Below are 15,123 nucleotides of genomic sequence, written 5' to 3' on the forward strand. Positions count from 1 at the left end.
ACTTTCTAGTAGCTCCATCTAGGTTGTATTTCCCTATTTTGGTTATGAGGTCATGCAAGACGTATCAAAAGCCACACTAAAGTCAAGATATACCACATCTACTGCTTCCCCCCTATCCACGAGGTTTGTTATCCTGTCAAAGAAATCTATCAGGTTGGTTTGACACAAAATTTGTTCTTGACAAATCTATGCTGACTGTTAATTATCACCTTATGATGTTCTAGATGTTTGCAAATTGGTTGCTTAATTATTTGCTCCATTATCTTTCTGGGTACAGAAGTTAAGCTGACTGATCTGTAATTCCCCTGGTTGTCCTTATTTCCCTTTTTATAGATGGGCACTATATTTGCCTATTCCAGTACTCTGGAATTTCTCCCATCTTCCATGACTTTTCAATGATAATCACTAATGGCTCAAATATCTCCTCAGTCAGCTCCTTGAGTATTCTAGGATGCATTTCATCAGGCCCTGGTGACTTAAAGACATCTAACTTGTCTAAGTAATTTTTAACTTGTTCTTTCCCTATTTTAGTCCCTAATCCTATCTCATTTTCACTGGCATTCACTATGTTAGAAATCCAATCGCCACCAACATTCTTGGTGAAAAACTGAAACAAAGAAATAATTAAGCACCTCTGCCATTTCCACATTTTCTGTTATTGTTTTCCCCCCTCATTGAGTAACAGGACTACCCTGTCCTTGGTCTTCCTCTTGCTTCTAATGCATTTGTAGAATGTTTTCTTGTTATCCTTTATGTCTCTAGCTAGTTTGATCTCATTTTGTGCCTTGGCCTTTCTAATTTTGTCCCTACATACCTGTGTTATTTGTTTATATTCATCCTTTGTAATTTGACTTAGTTTCCATTTTTTGTAGGACTCTTTTTTGATTTTTAGATCATTGAAGATCTCCTGGTTAAGCCAGGGTGGTCTCTTGCCCTACTTCCTGTCTTTCCTATGCAGTGGGATAGTTTGTTATTGTGCCCTTCATAATTTCTCTTTGAAAAACTGCTAATTGTCTTCAATTGTTTTCCCCCTTAGACTTGCTTCTCATGGGATCTTACCTACCAACTCCCTGAGTTTGCTAAGGTCTGCCTTCTGGAAATACATTGTCTTTATTTTGCTGTTCTCCCTCCTACCATTCCTTAGAATCATGAATTCTATCGTTTCATCATCACTTTCACCCAAGCTGCCTCGCACTTTCAAATTCTTAACCAGTTCCTCCCTATTTTTCAAAATCAAACCTAGAACAGCCTCTCCCCGAGTAGCTTTCTCCACCTTCTGAAATAAAAAATTGTCTCCAATACATTCCAAGAACTTGTTGGATAATCTGTGCCCTGCTGTGTTATTTTCCCAACAGATGTCTGAGTAGTTGAAATCTTGTGCTTTGGATGATTTTTATATCTCTGAACACATACTTATTTGAATATTGTTTGAACACACACTTGTAAGCTACCAAAACACAGTATTTAAACCAAATAAGTAGGGTTGTCAAGTGATTTAAAAATAAAACGTGATTAATCGTGTGATTAAAAAAATTAATCGAGATTCATCGTGCATTTAATTGCTCTGTTAAACAGTAATAGAATACCATTTATTTAAATATTTTTGGATGTTTTCTACATTTTCAAATATATTGATTTACAAAGCAGAATACAAAGTGTACAGTGCTCTCTTTATATTTCTTTTTTATTACAAATATTTGCAATGTAAAAATGATAAAAGAAATAGTATTTTTCAATTCCCCCATTACATGTACTGCAGTGCAACCTCTTTATCATGAAAGTTGAATTTACAAATGTAGAATTATGTACAAAAATAATTGCATTCAAAAACAAAACAATGTCAAACTGTAGAGCCTACAAGTCCACTCAGTCCTACTTCTTGTTCAGCCAATTGCTCAGACAAACAAGTGTGTTCGCATTTGTGGGAGATAATGCTGCCCACTTCTTGTTTACAGTGTCACCTGAAAGTCAGAACAGGTATGTCATAAATATAAAGGGAAGGGTAAACCCCTTTAAAATCCCTCCTGGCCAGAGGAAAAATCCTCTCACCTGTAAAGGGTTAAGAAGCTAAAGGTAACCTCGCTGGCACCTGACCAAAATGACCAATGAGGAAACAAGATACTTTCAAAAGCTGGGAAGAGGGAGAGAAACAAAGGGTCTGTGTGTCTGTGGTATGCTGCTTTTGCCGGGGATAGACCAGGAATGGAGTCTTAGAACTTTAGTAAGTAATCTAGCTAGGTATGTGTTAGATTATGATTTCTTTAAATGGCTGAGAAAAGAATTGTGCTGAATAGAATGACTATTTCTGTCTGTGTGTCTTTTTTGTAACTTAAGGTTTTGCCTAGAGGGATTCTCTATGTTTGAATCTAATTACCCTGTAAGGTATCTACCACCCTGATTTTACAGGGGTGATTCCTTTACTTCTATTTCTATTAAAAGTCTTCTTGTAAGAAAACTGAATGCTTTTTCATTGTTCTCAGATCCAAGGATTTGGGTCTGTGGTCCCCTATGCAAATTGGTGAGGATTTTTACCAAACCTTCCCCAGGAAGTGGGGTGCAAGGGTTGGGAGGATTTTGGGGGGAAAGACGTGTCCAAACTATGTTTCCCAGTAAACCCAGTTAGAGTTTGGTGCTGGCAGTGGATATTCCAAGGATAAAGGATAAAATTAATTTGTACCTTGGGGAAGTTTTAACCTAAACTGGTAAAAGTAAGCTTAGGAGGTTTTCATGCAGGTCCCCACATCTGTACCCTAGAGTTCAGAGTGGGGGAGGAACCTTGACATGGTGGCAGAGTGGTGGGATTAACCTGAAATCATTTTGAGATCAATTTGAGATTTTTTGAACTAGAAATACAGATTTTAAAAAGGAATTTTTTTTTCCTTTGGGGCTGCTGGAAAGGAGGTCCAGAAAGCAGCTGAAACTGAAAGCAGTTTGTTTTTTCTCTGCTTTGGGGCCAGAGGAGAGACAAAAGGGGATTATCTTTGTGAATTGCAGGTTTTCTTTGCCTGGAGGCAGGGTACTTAACTCCTGCAGGGAAATTCAGTCTTCCAAACCAGAAGGGGTTTTTTTTCCCTAAAAGTAAATAGAGAAAGTGTTCTACCCATTTGCCTGGAGACAAAAGTGGAAGGGCTTATTTTTTTTAGGATTTTGATTTTTTTACAAGGAGCACAAGTTTGAAAAGGATTTTTTTTTCCCTTTGGGCTGCTGGTAAGCAGGTTTCCAAGTAGTTGGAGGTTTTTTGCTTTGATTTGGGGCCAGAGCAGAGACAAGGGAATTGTCTTTTTCTGTAGGCTGACAATCACTATCAGAGAATAGGTATTCTATTCCAGAACAGCAAAATTTTACAGCAAAGTTTTGTTTGTTTATTTCTAAACCAATTTCTAAATTGGGTGTAAAGTTAGTTAAAAACAGAGAGGTTAGGATGACAAAATCCACGGCTCGACAAAAGCTGGAATTAGCCAGATTTCAGGCTGAGGAAAAACAAAGGGAACATGAAAGACAGATAGAACTCATGTGGCTGAAGAAGGAGGAGAAGGAAAAAGAGAGGAAGCATGTGGAGGAGGAGAGGGAAGAAGAGAGGAAGCATGCACTGGAGATGGAGAAGGTAAAGGCTCAGCAGAATATACCAACAAACCCTAGCAATCCTTCTCCAGGTACCACTTCCCATCCCAGAAAGTTCCCCACCTACAAGGCAGGCGATGATACTGAGGCCTTCTTAGAAAACTTAGAAAGGGCCTGCCTTGGGTACAACATGTCTACTGACCAATACATGGTAGAGCTGAGGCCGCAGCTCAGTGGACCCTTAGCTGAGGTGGCAGCTGAAATGCCTAAAGAACACATGAACAAGTATGAACTGTTTAAATCCAAGGCGAGAGTCAGAATGGGGATAACACCCGAGCAGTCTCGTCGGAGGTTCAGAGCCCTAAGGTGGAAACCAGACATGTCATTTACCCGACATGCCTACCACATTGTGAAACATTGGGATGCCTGGATATCAGGAGCAAGTGTTGAATCTCCAGTAAATTTGCCCTTCCTAATGCAAACGGAACAATTCTTAGAGGGGGTTCCTGAGGAAATAGAAAGATACATCCTAGATGGGAAGCCCAAAACTGTAATCAAGGCAGGAGAGACTGGAGCCAGATGGGTGGAGGTGGCAGAGAAGAAGAAAACTGGTCGCAGTTGGAGCGGAGACCAGAAGGGACAACCCCAGAACACACCCTATTACCGGGGGCCACCCAAAGCCCCACCTACCTCCCAAAGAACCCTCCAGACACCTTATCGTCCCACCACCCCGTTCTCCAGCAACCCACCTCGCCCCAGTGACCCGTCAGCTGGACGATGTTTTAAATGTAACGAGCTGGGGCATGTAAAGGCCAACTGCCCCAAGAACCCCAACAGATTACAGTTCATTGCACCGGGATCACACCAGAGGTCTGCAGGCCCAGATACCTCCCAGATACCCTTGGAGCAGAAGGAAACTCTGAGTGTGGGCAGGAAAAAGGGACACCAGAGCACAAGTGTCAGCTATCCATGCTTCCTTAGTGAACCCCAATTTAATCAACTCAGAGATCTAAGTGACGACTCAACCCTTCAAGTCCAACTCTTTCAATTTGCCTATAGCCAAGTTGCCTGTCCAGTACCAGGGCTGGTCAGGAACGTGGACTTTTGCAGTCTATGATGATTATCCCATCCCCATTCTGTTGGGGGAAGACGTGGCCAGTCATGTGAAGCAGGCCAAGAGGGTAGGAATGGTCACCCATAACCAGGCTATACAAGCCGTGAGGCCTAGCTCTGTTCCGGAAAATTCGATCAGGACCCAGTCAGAGGTGATGGATCCAGACCCCAGGCCAATGTCTGCAACAGCAGTAGTGGATCCAGTCCCAGAGACCCAGATGGAACCAGTCCCAGAACCGGAACCAGCGGAACAACCAGCACCAGACCATTTGCCAGCACTGAATCCAGTACTTGCAAACTCAACACCAGAGGGCCCCACCGAACCTGAACCAGCAGCAGCCGATAACCCTACACAAGAGGCTCAGCCGGAGCCTGAATCCCAACATAGTGCACCAGCGGAAAGCGGTTCACAGTCAACGGAAACAGCCCCATCCCCTACATCGCTTCCAGAGGGACCAAGCATAGGTCCACAATCCAATGAGGAACTGATGTCTCCAGCATCAAGGGAACAGTTCCAGACCGAACAGGAAGCAGATGAAAGCCTCCAGAGAGCTTGGACGGCGGCACGGAGCAACCCACCGCTTCTCAGCTCTTCTAATTGATCCAGGTTTGTTGTAGAAAGAGGACTTTTATACAAGGAAACTCTTTCTGGTGGACACCAGGAAGACTGGCATCCTCAGAGACAGTTGGTAGTTCCAACTAAATACCGGGCCAAGCTCTTGAGCTTAGCCCATGATCACCCTAGTGGCCATGCTGGGGTGAACAGGACCAAAGACCATTTGGGGGGGGTCATTCCACTGGGAGGGAATGGGCAAGGATGTTTCTACCTATGTCCGGTCTTGTGAAGTATGCCAAAGAGTGGGAAAACCCCAAGACCAGGTCAAAGCCCCTCTCCAGCCACTCCCCATCATTGAAGTTCCATTTCAGCAAGGAGCTGTGGATATTCTGGGTCCTTTTCCGAAAAAGACAGCCAGAGAAAAGCAGTACATACTGACTTTCATGGATTTTGCCACCTGATGGCTGGAAGCAGTAGCTCTAAGCAACACCAGGGCTAAAAGTGTGTGCCAGGCACTAGCAGACATTTTTGCCAGGGTAGGTTGGCCCTCCGACATCCTCACGATGCAGGGACTAATTTCCTGGCAGGAACTATGGAAAGCCTTTGGGAAGCTCATGGGGTAAATCACTTGGTTGCCACTCCTTACCATCATCAGATAAATGGCATGGTGGAGAAGTTTAATGGAACTTTGGGGGCCAGGATAAGTAAATTCATAAATGAGCACTCCAATGATTGGGACCTAGTGTTGCAGCAGTTGCTCTTTGCCTACAGAGCTGTACCCCATCCCAGTTTAGGGTTTTCCCCATTTGAACTTGTATATGGCCGTGAGGTTAAGGGGCCATTACAGTTGGTGAAGCAGCAATGGGAGAGATTTACACCTTCTCCAGGAACTAACATTCTGGACTTTGTAACCAACCTACAAAACACCCTCCGAACCTCTTTAGCCCTTGCTAGAGAAAACTTACAGGATGCTCAAAAAGAGCAAAAAGCCTGGTATGATAAACATGCCAGAGAGCGTTCCGTCAAAGTAGGGGACCAGGTCATGGTCTTAAAGGCACTCCAGGCCCATAAAATGGAAGCATCGTGGGAAGGGCCATTCACGGTCCAGGAGTGCCTGGGAGCTGTTAATTATCTCATAGCATTCCCCACCTCCAACCGAAAGCCTAAGGTGTACCATATTAATTCTCTAAAGCCCTTTTATTCCAGAGAATTAAAGGGTTGTCAGTTTACAGCCCAGGGAGGAGACGGCGCTGAGTGGCCTGAAGGTGTCTACTACGAAGGGAAAAGTGCTGGTGGTGTGGAAGAGGTGAACCTCTCCATGACCCTTGGGCGTATGCAGCAACAGCAGATCCAGGAGCTGTGCACTAGCTACGCGCCAACGTTCTCAGCCACCCCAGGACTGACTGAACGGGCATACCACTCCATTGACACAGGTAATGCTCGCCCAATTAAAGTCCAACCTTACAGGGTGTCTCCTCAAGCTAAAACTGCTATAGAACGGGAGAGCCAGGATATGTTACAGATGGGTGTAATCCGCCCCTCTGGAAGTGCATGGGCATCTCCGGTGGTTCTAGTTCCCAAACCAGATGGGGAAATATGTTTTTGCGTGGACTACCGTAAGCTAAATGCTGTAACTCGCCCAGACATCTATCCAATGCCACGCACAGATGAACTATTAGAGAAACTGGGATGGGCCCAGTTCATCTCTACCTTGGACTTAACCAAGGGGTACTGGCAGGTACTGCTAGATGAATCTGCCAAGGAAAGGTCAGCCTTCACCACACATCTCGGGCTGTATGAATTTAATGTACTCCCTTTCGGGCTGCGAAATGCACCCGTCACCTTCCAAAGACTAGTAGATGGTCTCCTAGCGGGATTAGGAGAATATGCAGTCGCCTACCTTGACGATGTGGCCATATTTTCGGATTCCTGGGCAGACCACCTGGAACATCTACAAAAAGTCGTCCAGCGCATATGGGAGGGAGGACTGATTGTTAAGGCTAAGAAGTGTGAAATAGGCCTAAACAGAGTGACTTACCTTGGACACCAGGTGGGTCAAGGAACTATCAGCCCCCTACAGGCCAAAGTGGATGCTATCCAAAAGTGGCCTGTCCCAAAGTCAAAGAAACAGGTTCAATCCTTCTTAGGCTTGGCCGGTTATTACAGACGATTTGTACCGCAATACAGCCAAATCGCCACCCCACTGTCAGACCTAACCAAAAAGAAACAGCCAAATGCTGTTCAGTGGATCAAAAAGTGTCAGAAGGCCTTTAACAAGCTTAAAGCAACATTCATGTCTGACCCTGTACTAAGGGCCCCAGACTTTGACAAACCGTTCCTAGTAACCACCGATGCATCCGAGCGTGGTGTGGGAGCAGTTTTAATGCAGAAAGGACCTGATCAAGAATTCCACTCTGTAGTGTTTCTCAGCAAAAAACTGTCTGAGAGGGAAAGCAACTGGTCAGTCAGTGAAAAAGAATGTTACGCCATTGTCTACGCTCTGGAAAAGCTACGCCCATATGTTTGGGGACGGCGTTTCCACCTGCAAACCGACCATGCTGCACTGAAGTGGCTTCACGCCATCAAAGAAAACAACAAAAAACTTCTTTGGTGGAGTTTAGTTCTCCAAGATTTTAATTTTGACATCCTACACATCTCAGGAGCTTCTAACAAAGTGGCTGATGCACTCTCCCGTGAAAGTTTCCAAGAATCAACTGGTTAAAATCGTCCTTGAGATGTGGAAAATATTGTTAGTCTTTATGTACTTGGTAGTATGTTTAGAGATGCATATGTCTTATTAACGCTGTTTTTCCTAGAGCTCCAGGAAGAAATCCCAGCCAGTGTTTCACCCTAGCTGAGATTTGGGGGGCGTGTCATAAATATAAAGGGAAGGGTAAACCCCTTTGAAATCCCTCCTGGCCAGGGGAAAGCTCCTCTCACCTGTAAAGGGTTAAGAAGCTAAAGGTAACCTCGCTGGCACCTGACCAAAATGACCAATGAGGAGACAAGATACTTTCAAAAGCTGGGAGGAGGGAGAGAAACAAAGGGTCTGTGTGTCTGTGGTATGCTGCTTTTGCCGGGGATAGACCAGGAATGGAGTCTTAGAACTTTTAGTAAGTAATCTAGCTAGGTATGTGTTAGATTATGATTTCTTTAAATGGCTGAGAAAAGAATTGTGCTGAATAGAATGACTATTTCTGTCTGTGTGTCTTTTTTGTAACTTAAGGTTTTGCCTAAAGGGATTCTCTATGTTTGAATCTAATTACCCTGTAAGGTATCTACCACCCTGATTTTACAGGGGTGATTCCTTTACTTCTATTTACTTCTATTTCTATTAAAAGTCTTCTTGTAAGAAAACTGGTAAAAGTAAGCTTAGGAGGTTTTCATGCAGGTCCCCACATCTGTACCCTAGAGTTCAGAGTGGAGGAGGAACCTTGACAAGGTATTTGCATGGCACTGTTGTAGCCGGTGTCACAAGATATTTACGTGCCAGGTGTGCCAAAGTTTCATATATCCCTTCATACTTCAACCACCATTCCAGAGGACATGTGTCCATGCTGATGATGGGTTCTGCTTGATAATGATCCAAAGCAGATCATTTTCATCATCTGAGTCAGATGCCATCAGCAGACAGTTGATTTTCTTTTTCGGTGGTTCGGGTTCTGTAGTTTCCTCATTGGAGTGTTGCTCTTTTAAGACTTCTGAAAGCATGCTCCACACCTCGTCCCTCTCAGATTTTGGAAGGCACTTCAGATTCTTAAATCTTGGGTCGAGTGCTGTAGCTATTTTTAGAAATCTCAAATTTGTAACTTCGTTGTGTTTTGTCAAATCGGCAGCGAAAGTGTTCTTAAAATGAACAACATGCTCTGGGTCATCATCCGAGACTGCTATAACATGAAATATATGGCAGAATGCGGGTAAAACAGAGCAGGAGACATACAATTCTCCCACAAGGAGTTCAGCCACAAATTTAATTAACACATTTTTTTAATGAGCATCATCAGCATGGAAGCATGTCCTCTGGAATGGTGGCCAAAGCATGAAGGGGCATACAAATGTTTAGCATATCTCACAAGTAAATACCTGCAATGCCGGCTACAAAAGTACGTTTGTTCTCACTGTCAGGTGACATTTTAAATAAGAAGTGGGCAGCATTATCTCCCATAAATATAAACAAATTTGTTTGTCTTAGTGATTGGCTGAACAAGAAGTAGGACTCAGTGGACTTGTAAGCTCTAAGTTTTACATGGTTTTTTTTTTTTGAGTGCAGTTATGTAACAAAAAAAATCAACATTTGTAAGTTGCACTTTCATGAGAAAGAGAATGCACTACAGTACTTGTATGAGGTGAATTGAAAAATACTATTTCTTTTATCATTTTTACAGTGCAAATATTTGTACTAAAAATAATATAAAGTGAGCACTGTACACTTGTGTTCTATGTTGTAACTGAAATCAATATATTTGAAAATGTAGAAAAACATCCAAAAAGATTTAATAAATTTCATTTGGTATCTATTGTTAACAGTGGGATTAAAGCTGGGATTAATCATGATTAATTTATTTTAGTTAGTCGTGTGAGTTAACTGCAATTAATCGACGGCCCTACAAATAAGCAAACTGAAAAAAATGCTTTGTTCAAGGAAATATTCAATAATTCATCAAAAAGTTCCCAATAAAATTATCTGTAACTCTTTTTCAGAACATATCACAATTCCATTTTCTGTTTACAAACATTTCATTCAAAATAATGTCTGCTGTGCCAGAATCTTCATATGATTACAGCTTCTGCATTTGTAATTTGGCAATGTGGCATATACTGCCTTGCGAATATATTGCACAATAGGGTAAAGTGTAACAATGTTACAGGAAGTTTACAGAAGTTTAGAAGTTTCAACAATCTGGAAGATATAGTAAATGGAAGGAAAAGAAACTGTTGCCTAAAGCAGTTCCTCATTCCTCTGTAATGTGGGAAGGCAGGATTCTCCTGCTCAGCTTTCTTTGTAAATCTTATTTTGTCCATGCTCACTTTCCTAACTATCCTAAACTTGGTAAAACATACAAACAACCTTTGATCTTACAGCACCTGCTAATGAAACTGGATTAGTTACAAAGAAGGGTTTGAGAATATTTACGAATACATCCTGACATCCTGTAAATGTCAAACAGCAAACAGAAAAATCAAAACAGTTCCATACTAATTTGGGTTTATCTTCTCACTTGCCTTTATAACAAAGGCTTCTCTTGCTAACCTTCTCCAAGTAGTGAGGCAGTATCTGAAATTAACAGATCAACCATAAGAGGCTTCTCTCGCTTGTGAAGGGCTTACACTTTTATTGTTTGAAAAAGAGCTTTCTGTAGATGCAACTTGCCTCTCTGCTATGCAAAGGAAGCATTCTGAAAACCCATATGAAGTCAGTAAATATAACAGAATGTTTTTTGGACAGGATAACCTCCGAGCCTCCATAGTTGTTTGCAAAAGGAGAGTCAATGGGTGTTAAAAAAAAATGGGACAATGACATTTCTTAGAGAGAAAAAGGATCCTTTGACATATAATTTCTTTGTTCTTTATTGATCAACTCTTGGCATGAGTTCAGAGCAAGAACATAAATCATGCAATACCTGTATTTAAACACAGATAAGAGATTTGAGTGGACCTTATTCATTTGAATGGACCTGCAATGAGACACAAAGGCTCCATCTATGCTGTGGAGAGCAGTGTTTGAAAAATGTGTTATAAAACAATTCAAACTGGGGGTTGGATACCGTATGGATGATACTATACCATGTGGGGAAAAATTAACAGAATGTGAACCTGGGCATTTTCTGAGAAACTGTGATTTAGAATTTCTTTAAGAAATCATCTCAATATTGCAACAAACTGAAAATCAGGAAAAAGTATTTCTTTTGGACTCAGAACTACAGGGTTGCTGTTCATATGCCATGATATAATCTCCAGTGCAACATACCCAGACTGTACTCCATTCAAGAGACAGGGAAAGAAAGAAAGTACAATTAAATATGAACAGAAACAAACCTGATTTATTTTCTGTGTCATCAAATTCTACACTGGTGGAGTGTCCATTGTTGAGGATGACTTTAGCAGAAGTTGGATCATAGTTGGGGCTAATAGGAGGTAGAGCAGGGTCATATTTGGTTTCTTCAGTTTTGATGTCAATGGGGGATTGACGGTCTCCATTAGCGACAGGGAAAACCTCTTTCCAGCGAGCAGGTCCTAAAATGTATTGGAAGGAAGTGGGGAATAAGGTGTTTTTAATTAAGTAAGTAAGTAAGTAATTTCACTGTGTTTGCTATTTTCATAGAAAAAAGCAACTGACAAATGAGAAAATGAATCACAAGAACTCACCTGGATTATTTTAATTAATTTTATTTATTTATTTTAAATTAAAAACAGAAAGATTCACCAAAGAATGGAATTCAATATATCATACGGCTGTCTTTGCCAGGTCATCAGACAGCTCTCTGCTCTCAACACAGATCCTTCTCCAGTCTAATTGATCAAACACAAATTAGAACATTAGTTTGGCACTTTTTGCCTCTTCCCAGGTTCTTCTAGCCAATAGGAATGCAGCAGGCACCTGTTCATTCAGTAAGCTCAGAGATACTTAACTCTTCATCTGAGCAACACCAATATTTAACAAGTTTTCCTTCCAATCCAGTATCCTGCCTCTAGCATACTGTGTGTCTCAACTAAATTTTCAGGCCTCCAAAGACCTTGCTTTAATCCAACAGTGTTTCATCTAGACCTCACTACATTATCTTTCCTCAAGGCCCCCCTCTTTAAGGGGTTCCTTCATGGTATCCCTGGAGGCAGAAGCTCTGACAGTGTGGGGATGCTGGGGTTTGTGCATAGACAAGTGAAGTACTTCCATTCTCATCCTGCAGGACCTCTCTTCAGCATTTGTTACCACTGATCAAATTCTCCTGTCCCACTAGCCGCAGGGGTGGATGGAGTTTCCTTGAAATGGCTCAAGTCATACTTCTGTGATCAGGGGCATTCTGGACAACTGTATCTCCATCTTCACAGCCCGCACCACTAGAGTTCCATAAGGATCAGTCCTTTTCCCCTTCTCCCCCCCACCTCCATTTTATTCAGTGAGGAGCCAATGGATGAGATGGCGAGGGTAAATAGGTGGAGGTGTCAACAATATACAGATGACACCTAACTCTATATCTCCTTTATGACAAATGGAAACAGCACCATCTCTCGGCATTCTCAGTGTTTAGCCAAAATCCGCATATGGAAGGAGTGCAAATGGCTAAAAATGGATCCAGGCAAGACTAAGGTGATGCTACTAGGAGGAGGAAATAATTTTGAAGAACTTGTTTCCTCTATGACCTCCTCCTCCTCCCATTATTAAGGGCATCTGCTTTCAAAATTGTTAAGTCTGTCTGTAGCTTGGGGTCCTTTAGGACTCCTCAGTGCTACCATAAACCCAAACAGAGGTTGAGGGGTAGCCAGGGGGACAGGCAGGGGGAACGCACACAAACAAATAAGGACCAGAAGTTTATATCCCATCCTGTCACTCTCAGAATTAGGGCACAGTAATCCAGTCATTTATAACCTTTTGATTATTACAATTTGTTATACATAGACTTAACAGAATTTCATGTTATATAATTTTGATGGATGGATGATCAATGTTTATTTTTAAGCTTTTTCCATTTTTATTTATTTAAATTTTCACTGTTGCATAAAACTATGGGGTTAGGAAGGGGTCAACATCACATGTAAAAATTTACAAAATAAACATCCTTACATCAAATAAATTCACAATTAGCATTTTTCTTACTGTGCCTATCTGTAAATTTTAATTATTATGGATGAATATATTTTTTCATCCGTTTGTGAGTGTGTGACATTTACTAACATTTAGCGATAAAAATATAATCCTTCCCAAACTAGTTACATATAGGAATAAAGACAACACACTGAACAAGCTCTAGCTGGTATAAAATGCATCAGCCCACCTATTTAATAACACAGGTTATGATATGCTCTCTGCACTGGTTGCCTATTGAATACAGAGTCCAGTATGAGATCTCTGTCCCAATCAAGATTGTCTTCAAGACTGGCCCTAGCTACTAGAAACACCCTCCTTCCTTCACTCTCAAAACCTGCCATGACAGCAACATTCCTTAAGACAACAAATGGTTTATCAATAGGGACAGATTCATGCATGCAGGAGACAGTATGTTCCCAGGAGCTGCGTCTGGACAGTGGAGTTTGTTCCTGCGTATAATAAAACTAACCATGGATCTCACAGCGTTCATAACTAAATGTCAAGCTCATCTTTTTGATTTGTCTTTTCTTTAATAATATCTTCACACATCCCAATAAAAAACAAACAAAACTATTTCTCTTACAGACTGGAAACAAATGCTGCTTTAAATGATTCTTCTAGCTCTTGTTGATCTGGTGGACTCAGATATGGGCATCTGACTTTTGATGTATTTAAACAAGTTCTACTGATTTGTCTCAATATCCTTGGCTGTCTGGTCTACATATTCCCTGGCTTTCCATATGAATAATAATAGTCACAGCAATAATTTGTGCTTCCTTTGTAAGACTGAATGGATTTCCATTTTATTTTGTTCATACAAAGTTAGAAAATAATGCCAAGCAAAATAGAGAATTTTGCTATAAATCTGTGATAATCAGGAAACAACAATAAAAGAGATATACTAAACTGCGTGTAGGATTATCACTTTTAAGGAGACACAAAAGAGATATTCTTGGTATTGAGCAAAATGTATTGGTGACGAGTTAGCTATGTAAGGCCAGATTCTGATATTTTGTTTTTTGAGTAGCCCCATTAGTACTTAATATAAGTAAAAGTATCAGAATCTGGCTACATAGATTTCAGGGTATAAACTAAAAGCAGGAACAATATTAGAAGCAATGGTAAATCAGATGCTGAGTAGTGTCTCACTGTGCAAGTAGTCCCATTGAAATCAATGGGATTACTCAAGGAGTAAAGAAGTATGAGAATCTAGCCCATGGTAACTTGTGTTGGCACTGCCATTATCCTCTAATAAAAGTGCAATTGATTTGTCTTTTCAGTACTAGAACTGTACTAGTATCACAGTGTTTGCCCGCTATTGCACTGCTAAATGCATGCTGGGGATGCTATTAAATACTCTTGAAATGTCAGCTTCATTCACACCAGGCTTGCTTGTCTCCATCACTCAAACTAGTTGTGCCCTATCCTCATCCATTTTGGCTCCATCTTTCCCTAGCACATTCAGTGCTTTTCAACTAATGGCCTAAATCGGAGAGATGTTGAGTACCTTTCACACTCATTGATTTTAAATGGAGTGCTTGGCACTCAGCACCTCACAGGCCCTAAAATAGCATCAATGTGTCAAGTCAGGGCTAGTCTACACTGGCAACACTAAAGCACTTTATCGTGCCTTGTGTGGTCGCGGCACAGCGACCCACCTCAACGAGGGGCGTAGCTCCCAGCGCTGAGGTACTGTTTAGACTGGCGCTTTACAGCACTGAAACTTGTTGCACTTAGGGGGGTGTTTTTTCACACCCCTGAGCAAGAAAGTTGCAATCCTGTTAATTGCCAGTGTAGACAAGCCCTCAGTGTGTCGCAGAAAGCTTACATAGAATCATAGAATCACAGAATCATAGAATATCAAGGTTGGAAGGGACCTCAGGAGGTCATCTAGTCCAACCCCCTGCTCAAAGCAGGACCAATCCCCAATTTTTGCCCCAGATCCCTAAATGGCCCCCTCAAGGATTGAACTCGCAACCCTGGGTTTAGCAGGCCAATGCTCAAACCACTGCATGAGTTTTAGGAAAGCAGGTCTCTTAGAAATCTCTTTCTCCTCTAATCACTTTCATAAAGAGAGTACAGCTCTCCT

The 15,123-nt window shown here is 41.6% G+C and overlaps 1 protein-coding gene across 1 annotated transcript in view; it reads right to left on the reverse strand.

Moving 5' to 3' along the window:
- Window positions 1-15,123, reverse strand: part of LOC311516107 (carbonic anhydrase 13-like) — a gene marked incomplete at its 5' end in the record, with an annotated part of 40,864 nt that overhangs the window by 18,428 nt on the left and 7,313 nt on the right. Inside the window, 1 exon segment of the mRNA XM_084619807.1 lies at window positions 11,267-11,464. Coding sequence (XP_084475933.1) covers window positions 11,267-11,464 — 198 coding nt within the window.

The sequence above is a fragment of the Lepidochelys olivacea genome (assembly GCF_965140295.1).
Source record: "Lepidochelys olivacea isolate rLepOli2 genome assembly, chromosome: 2".
Taxonomy (NCBI): domain Eukaryota; kingdom Metazoa; phylum Chordata; order Testudines; family Cheloniidae; genus Lepidochelys; species Lepidochelys olivacea.